This window comes from Branchiostoma floridae, chromosome 5 (assembly GCF_000003815.2).
Source record: "Branchiostoma floridae strain S238N-H82 chromosome 5, Bfl_VNyyK, whole genome shotgun sequence".
NCBI classification, from domain to species: Eukaryota; Metazoa; Chordata; class Leptocardii; order Amphioxiformes; family Branchiostomatidae; genus Branchiostoma; species Branchiostoma floridae.
In genome coordinates, this window is record NC_049983.1 from 23,254,940 (window position 1) to 23,264,325 (window position 9,386).

The 9,386-nt window shown below is 41.1% G+C and overlaps 1 protein-coding gene across 1 annotated transcript in view; it reads left to right on the forward strand.

Moving 5' to 3' along the window:
* The window catches only part of LOC118416927, a 14,151-nt gene extending 10,008 nt beyond the window's left edge, over positions 1–4,143 (forward strand). The window contains exons 4-5 of the mRNA XM_035822233.1: positions 2,912–3,075; positions 3,266–4,143. Coding sequence (XP_035678126.1) covers positions 2,912–3,075; positions 3,266–3,327 — 226 coding nt within the window. The 3' untranslated portion in view covers positions 3,328–4,143. The remainder of the gene's footprint in view (positions 1–2,911; positions 3,076–3,265) is intronic.
* The last annotated feature ends 5,243 nt before the right edge of the window (positions 4,144–9,386 follow it).

The window sequence follows — 9,386 nt, forward strand, 5'->3', positions numbered from 1 at the left end:
TAGAATAGTGCACGACCATCAGTCAGCGCGACGTGAGTCAACTTGAGGTCCCAGAGGCCAGCTTCTTTGTAGTTACACATTTAAGGAATATCCAGAGACATCCGTGGGCAAATTTGCCTTGGGTCAAGTTGATCACTCTTGTTAAATGAATGGCACGTCTTGAAAGTGTGTGAAGGTGATAGAATGGTATTTCTGGGGTGTCACTCCTTTATTATGCGGTCGTGGTCTTTAAAATGTGAAAAAAGTGCATGTGAGAATTCACAAAGGGGGTTTCTTTGCGTTCTTATATCGTTGGGTTTGTCATCAGAAGTTGAAGGGTGCAACAAAGCCTTCTCGGGGTCTTTACACTCTGTTTACATTTCCGCGGTTCCCGCTGAGAGGGGCTGCGAGACAGCCATACAGCAATAGGTCTTATCCCTTTATTATACCATAGAGTGTTTCTAGAATTACCTACTGGCAAAAAGATGGGATTGCGGGGGTCTTATCCCTTTATTATACCAGAGAGTTTTTCTATAAGTACCTACTGGCAAAAAGATGGGATAGCGGGGGTCTTATCCCTTTATTATACCAGAGAGTGTATTAAGAAGTATCTATTGGCAAAAAGATGGGATAGCGGGGGTCTTATCCCTTTATTATACCAGAGAGTATTTCTAGAATTACCTACTGGCAAAAAGATGGGATAGCGGGGGTCTTATCCCTTTATTATACCAGAGAGTATATTAAGAAGTATCTATTGGCAAAAAGATGGGATAGCGGGGGTCTTATCCCTTTATTATACCAGAGAGTGTATTAAGAAGTATCTATTGGCAAAAAGATGGGATAGCGGGGGTCTTATCCCTTTATTATACCAGAGAGTGTATTAAGAAGTATCTATTGGCAAAAAGATGGGATAGCGGGGGTCTTATCCCTTTATTATACCAGAGAGTATTTCTAGGATTACCTACTGGCAAAAAGATGGGATAGCGGGGGTCTTATCCCTTTATTATACCAGAGAGTGTATTAAGAAGTATCTATTGGCAAAAAGATGGGATAGCGGGGGTCTTATCCCTTTATTATACCAGAGAGTGTATTAAGAAGTATCTATTGGCAAAAAGATGGGATATCGGGGGTCTTATCCCTTTATTATACCAGAGAGTGTATTAAAAAGTATCTATTGGCAAAAAGATGGGATAGCGGGGGTCTTATCCCTTTATTATACCAGAGAGTATATTAAGAATTATCTATTGGCAAAAAGATGGGATATCGGGGGTCTTATCCCTTTATTATACCATATAATGTCTCAAGAAATATAATGGTTTAAAAAAGGGTTAACTCATTAAAAATTACATTAGCACGTTTATTTCAACTAACACGTTTTTATAAGTAAGAACAAAATACGTACTAAATAAATGGACTAAATAATCAAGTCTAGATATTCGTCCCCGTTCTTTTGGCTGGCTCGAAGTTTTTGACATGTCAAAAACTGTCGAGGTGCATTCGAAGTGGAGAAATATCGAATGGTATTCATAGTGGATTCTAAGTGTATTCTAACTATTCTAACTGCAGTCTGACCGCATTCTACGGCATTCCAATATTATTCGAAACATTCTTATCTCATTCGATGGAGAACCGAAACGGCATGCCATCTCGAATCCTACCAGAATGTGGCCGAAAGAATATCTCAAATGCAGCGAGAATGTCTAGAATACACTACGAATTCACAGGAATAGAAAAGTATTTTCATTCTGACGGCATTCTGGCTCATTCCTTCTCGTGTGAAGGGGATTTAAGGCCGATTTGGAATACCCACTCGGAACGGCACCGAATGTGGCACGAATTTTGCAAATACTTAATTCCGGGGGGGGGAGGATGTAATTAACTCCAGCTAGCGAACGCCTGTGTAAACACAGGCTATGATACCATGTAATGTAACATGCATTGGCATAATACCGGTAGTAAGACTTAAACCGGTAGATTCAAAATACTGGAACTTAAAGAGATCTACACATGCAACAATAGTTATTTCTGAGCTGTGCACACTTCAGACATCTAGGTGTCCAATACATCATTTACAAAGCATCGATAACAATGCATTCGAAGACAACAAGGCCAAAAGTTTTCAGTATCTTTTTCGGGGTAGGCAGCTCGTCGTGGGACGAACACACTGTCACATTCATTGCCAAATTTATAGATCATAATTACACATGCTCACGGCACAAGACGAACATGATTCAACAACAATCTTGAATTTCTGTTGGTGACCTACAACTCATGTAAAAGTGTGAAGAACCGTTGCATAATAGCCCGGATCTATGACTGAATGGGCAAAATTGAACGTACGCAGCCATTTTCCCGCCATTTTTATATCTACGCTAGCAGTGAAGTGTTACGTCATAGCGGTTGTGACGGACAGAAGTTAAATGAAAATTCTTGACAGTATACGTCCGTTTTCTCATGACATTTTGTATGCTCATGCAGGTTTATGTTTTATGCATTTACTGACAGAAAAGGAAGGAACATCAGAGGATGTATAAATGTACATAGCGGCAGTTAATTGTGCCGTGTTTCTTCCTACCGGTATTTTTTACCCCCTCCCAACCACGCGCCCGTTCGCCGTGTAATTCCGCGGCGTGTTACAATTACAATATTACGCTTTTAGCAGGACAAGACAAGAGTGGCAGAAAAGTTACACAGAAGAAGTGGCAAGGGTAACCTATAACAGCAACATGTAACTGGAGAAAATGATGCGTTGACAATGTGTCAAATCAGTATGGCTAGAGAAATCGTCCTAAACGTACCGGTATTATGATAATAGATGTTAATCATTATTTAAGCAAAACAACTGACATATACAAGAACAAAGTCTCAAAGTCACAGACTATGTTACCTACGGTCACTTGTTTCTCACTATGATTATTTATCTGTCGAACAGGCGATTCTTCATCAACCGGAGCTTTCTCCCCTTGGGCTGCCCGAATGACCGCGGCTGGATGGTGGTCCTTGATCAAAACTCGCGCTTTTGTCCCTGGGAGAGAGGGACCGGCAATCCGCGGATCCTGTTTTCCAAGCTGACCACTCATGTCTATTTCGAGACAGGTATATATATCCTTCGAAGTACCCAAAACTACATATAACATCCAGGTTTCTTTTTTATTTGTTTTTTTTTTCTTTTGGACTACTACGCTTGCCAATTATCATTTATTGTGAGACACGATTTAGGGTCTGACAAGGATCTGGCTTTGGAAATTAGAGTATCAATTCACTGTATTTACTTTGCCCCATGCAGATCGTGCAAATGTGGGCCAAGCTGACGTCATGGCCATCTTCATCAAGACCTGTGACGACTAGCCACCAGTGACGTCACGATGCTCAGCTGACATCTGTGGCCATCTGCATACAGAGCAGTTACATTACTAATCATTATTCTAGACGCAATGCTTACTTAGTAACTAAATGCAATTTTCATTTCATTGCTAAAACGAACTGTATACGTAGCTACGTCTTTTCAATGGGACAGTCCTTATTAGCCACACATGGGTTAATAGAATGGAATTTATTAATAGAAGAATGTCGTAGAACATAACAACTTCTATTGCACAATGTTTACTATGAATGTGCAAATTAGAATGAAAGTCCATATATTGTAATGGCAAACTCACAATTTGGAAAACTTGATTATGGTGCAAGTTGAATACGGTTTCAGAAGGTGGTAAGATGCTCAGGACTGTCATAGAATGATAAGACACAATGATAGGATATAATGTGTTAAGATGTTCGTAGTTTCTGCAAGACGTTCGTAGTTTCTGCAAGATTTTCGTAGTTTCTGTAATATGCTTAGGATTGTCATAGAATGATAGGATAGAATGTGTTAAGATGTTCGTAGTTTCCTCAAGTATGTTTGATCACAATGCAGCCCTAGCAGCTCAATCTGTGTAGAAACTCACCCTCAACTTAATTGCTCCTTACCCTGTAGCAGCACTATTTATGTCAATAATAATGAAGAGAATAATTATACTATCCTTGTTTCATGCCTAGAATCTAGCTATCTTTGATATCACAGTGATAAAGCACAGCATGTATCCAGTACTGTTTAAAGTAGCTTGAGACTTTCAGAGAGGTGAGTGCAAAGGAAAATAAAATGCAGTTGTACTTGTTTTATACTGACCATAACGTAATTTTATGAATAGTAGTGCAAGAGGATGAGTGAGTGTGAGTGAGTGAGAGTAGACTTATTCCTCAGCTAACAACATGTACCACCCTGCAGTCTTCCCTCAGTAAGTCATCTGGAGCCGTATAGTTCCCGTTTAGAACTTTTATTCAGCCCTTCATTGAGATGTGCTTACTGAGGAATGACTGCGGTGCCGTTAGATGACTCATACCTGCATAGCGTACATCTGACAATTTTAACAGTCACGTACGCAATCGATTTGTATGCTCTGACAATACCTGTAGGCCGAATGTTTTAATACTCAAGGACTGGATGGCAGTAATGGGAGTTACTAATGTTGATAATTCTGTAGGTCCAGAGGAGTATTCCACGTGATACATCTGAGACGAGCTTTGTCACTGTATTCCATCTGCCATGTTGATTTGATTATATGGATGACATCCTCTGGGAATCCCGAAACTGATGTGAGCGTGCGAATCAGGCTTTTAGCTAGGATTTTATAATAGGGAGTCCAAACTGGTGTGTCGCGGTAGGTGACTATTGTAGGGGGGCCTGGGGGCATCCACCTTGCATGGTGCAGAGTTTTTGATGATTTTAAGTTAAAACAGTGCATTCTAAGGTATCCCAAGAGGCAAAAATACTGTTACAAATGTCACAGTAGAAGACTGTGACCACAGATGACATGGTAGCATCCCTGGTCAATCAGAATTTCATGCTCGTCAGAGGATTTTCTCCCCAGTATAGGGCGTCCAGGGGCAGAAGAAAAATGACAGAAAAACGCATCAGTTGCCTTCATTATGAACTCTAGGCGGTCAGGAAGGCTGAACAAATGGCTAAACACAAAGAATATGGTGCACCAAAGAACAGATTCTTCATTTATGTTCCTTCATCACATCCTGCTCTTTCACCTTTAAATTGACCTTGGCAGTCTAAGACATTCATATCCAAGACATTTTTTTTGCATTCTACGGCATATATTTGCTCATTTTCCAAGATTTACTGCTTTGTACGATTGTTGAAAACGTTTTTTTTTTTACCGAAAAATGATGCGCAAGGATATCATCCATATAATCAAATTAACATGGCCTTACGTTTTCTCAATAAAACTACTTCGACTGCAAAACCGTGATGCTCTGCTGTTTATTTGACTTACGATCTGTGTTTTGTTGGGTGGTCCCTAATTTCATTGTATCAAGCACGAATGACAGCAATAGATGAGTTGACTCCAGGTTAATTTAGCATAGGGATGAGTACCGGTACAGAAAATTCAGGTCTGGTTCACGTCCAGAGAATCAGGTCCAGGCCCGGACCTGAACCTGGACCTAATAGTCTTAGATGAGTTGTAAATGGGTGATACTGAAAAAGTGGTCTTTTCATTGGAAATGTAACAGTATAATATACAGAGGACATATCAGGCAACAATGCTGATTATTCGTGCCATCAAACATACACTGTACAAATTGAACCTCAAATGGTCAGTTTGCAGGATCATGAAGCAAAAAACCATCAGATATTATGATTGTTATCATTATCATTACCTTCTTCTAACATCAATGATCCAGTTTCATACTCAAACCGTCGGGCATGTTATTCTCTATATTAGAACCCAACCCCTAGATTAGTTCAGGTAGAACCTAGGCACCAGTGATGCTGTAATTTCCAACCCAAAAAAATTGGACTTAACCAACGTTTCGACTGTTCAACTCTTGTCTTTGTCAAGGAATGGGCAATCCAACGCCTCTGAAACGTCGCGTTCAACTTGAATCCACAGTGACGTCTACCAACACAAATGAACATTCGAGATATACTGTAGTGAGTTTCCTTCGCAAATATCTGTGATCCATGTTACTAATTATTTTACCTGAATCTATTCTTTTATATAAAATAGCATTCTCTGCGCATGTAGAGAAAGCAGTTTTTCAATAAGCGCCTGAACGAATTCGGAAAATCATGAATGGACAATCAATGAAAAGATACAACAACAATAGAATATTCTAAAAAAATTACTTAAAATGACACCGGGTCAACGCTAGAACGATGTAAGATACACGAAAATCGTATCTTGTCCGGGTTTCTATTCCATATACTGACATTACCAGCACGATGTCCTGTACACATAGTTATTACAGCACACTTACAAGTGGTATAGAAGATTTCTTGATGTGTTCAAGACATACAAGACATATTCAATCTTCGTGGCGCCACTCTGGGTCTTCTTGAAGCTGCACCTGACTTGCGCTATTGTCTCCGTCACTGGGAGGTTCAGATGCACCTGTGATGAAATATTCAACAAACGAACAAACACAAAATAAATGTACATGTCAAACCGTTATTGCTATTATTAAAGCTGGTATAATACAAGTATTTCACAATTACCGTCGACACGGGGTAACAGATCAAAATGCCGATAAGTCATCATACGACGGCATTTTGCATTCCCTGGGAAATTACAAAATTAGAAAGACCTGTCGTATCAGCCTAAAGAGTATCACAATCACCTACTCATAGATTGATTGAATGAATAGCACAAATTTTCTTAGCTATGGTAAATGATTTGAGAGAGGGTGCAACCCAAGAGATGACGGAGAGTTGCACCAGGGAGAGTCCCCTCTGCATGATGTCAGCTTCTCTTCTCTGACCGCTTAATATTGATCAACCTAATTCTTCAGGACCAAAAACCAGTGCATTCAGATCATAAGGGGAAACCATTAATCTCCAAACAGATATTACTTTGTCAAGGCAGTATCTATAGACCAAAACAGTATCATGGACCCTATATCACGATTCTGCCGACGGAATTAGTTATCCTTGCCAACTATATAATCTTATGTTCAAATGATATATATATCACGCATGACACAAGTGGGATAGAACAGTGGATAGATGCCCTTAAAGCCCCAACTGGCCTCCAGTTAAGGCTGTGGTCCAATTTTCACCGGTTCCCGTCAGGGATGTAGCCCCGGACGGGCCCCAAAGCCACAAATTTGTCCGGGTGGACTGCTGGATACCAAGCATGGGGGTTACCTTTCGGTGTGCTCACGATTATCATACGGCGGCTATTTGTTACTGGGCCCCGGGTTCATTGTAAGTCCGACTTACATTCAACCCGGGGCTTGGCCGGCCAAAACATACCCGACCCCAGTACCCCGGTAGCCCCCAGGTGTCGAACAAGGCCACGTAGGGGCACGCCCAAAGTGCCCAGAACAGCCAGTGAACTGCCAGGCAGGGCCCCTTTTTCAAATTGTGACAGTAACCTAAGTAAGTGAGTGGCAGGGAGCAGTGTTTTCCTAAAATAAAAACACAACGTTGCAGGTAGCATTGTTTCACTAACTTAAAGATAAATCTAGCTATGGCAGTTATGCATAGATGTGTTGGTTGTAGTACCGGTCATTTTACGACTTAATGTACGAGTAAATAGGTTTGACGTCGTCTCTAACAGCTCACAGCTCACCGTCCAATCGGACTGCAGCAAACCGCTGCAGCACATCCTCCACATGGTCCTCACGGAGCTGGAACTCACAGCCGTCAGGGTGGTACCCGCCCTTCTCCATGCAGTACTCCAGAAATCTGGGGAAGGGAGAATCATTTCAACATTTCATTGCCACAGCAATGAGGCAGTCATGATAAGTTAGACGTTATCCGGGTGTTTCTGATGCTGGTCAAGTTGTTTCTTAGGTGACTTGTACAGATGTCTCATATTCGTGTTGGGGATGGTTGGGGAATCATAGTCTGGGTGCCATATCATCCTAGTCAGTTTATCTGGGGTTGTAGATTCAGTCAACAGTGTTCAGCCAAGCTTAACTCATAGGTACTAACAAAGTTGTGGTTATCATACGAAGGAATGTACGGCAACTTTACTGGACAATGCTAGTCCCTTGTCCATCTTGCGGTGGAGTATGCATTGATCTCAAAGACAACATCACAATTTTTCACCTAACTAGATTGAAAGCAAACGTCGGCTGTCAGAGTTTCTGTTTTTGTTGGATAAGCCAAATTTTATTCCAATCAAAATGTTTGTATGGTCTACCATCAGTTTGGTCTCATCAAAATGATGTCCCAACAGGTGACATCCATTCTCATCTGGGGGATGGGGTGGTAAAGGAAGTCACCAAAACTAACCTCATCCAGTGCTCGTCTCGACTGAGTGTGTACGGGTTTCCCACCACGATCAGCAGGGCTTTGGCTCTGGTAATGGCTACGTTGAAACGCTGTGAATAAATGATGAAAACTACTCAGCCAATATTCTAAGTGAATTACTGACCTGTATAAAGACCATAATGTTCTTTCTAGAGCAACAGCAAAAGATGCAAGGCCAATAGCAATACCATAGCTATGGAGGCCATTCCTAACAAACTAGAGGAAACAGGAACTTCTCCTTTACCTTGGGGTTGTTGAGGAAGCCAAGCTTGTAGTCCTTGTCCATGCGGAGGAACTCTTCGCTGGGGCTCCTGACGGTGGAGACGATGATGACCAGCCTCTCCTGACCCTGGAACTCCTCAACAGATCCCACCTTCAGCTGGGCGTGGTCGGTGGGGTACTGCTGCCGGAGCTTCTGCTGAATCTTCTGAACCTGGACACAAAAAAGTATCATCACCATGAGTCGTGGAAACAACGAAGTTGGAACTATGTACTGCTTAATTTTGGTGAATGTTTCCTCGATATTTTTCTGGTTTGAAATGAAATGAAGAAGCTGCTGTAAATGGAGTGTGTGTTCGAAGTTGGAGATACCTGTCTACGGTAGAGAGAGATGATACCAATGTCCCTCTTGGTGACACGCTTTCTGCCGCAGATATTGAGAAGCTCAAGTGCAATCACACAACTTGAGTAGTGGAAACATCGTCGCTGGAACTATGCTCTGCTTATTAACGTTGGTGAAGATTTCCTCAATATTTTTTTCTGGTTGATAGCATCAAGTAGTACGTTTTCGTGTTTGAAATGAAATTAAATGAAGATAATTTGTTTCGTTTGCTCCAAAAGGTCCAGCAATACATTACCTCTTATCCGAAGACAACGATATGATATATAGTTTGATGGGAATTTAAGTAAAAACCACTGTATTTCATCAATAACAGTTACCTTCAGTCAGGTAAAAGCTTTGAAAGTGCAAAGAAATGATTCTGTAACAATTGCATTTACATCCATCCGTGATTATGGATACTTGTCTTTTCATCTTAGACTGCAATGACTGGTTTACCATACTGCTGTACACAGAACCATGTATGATGTTAATACAAACGCA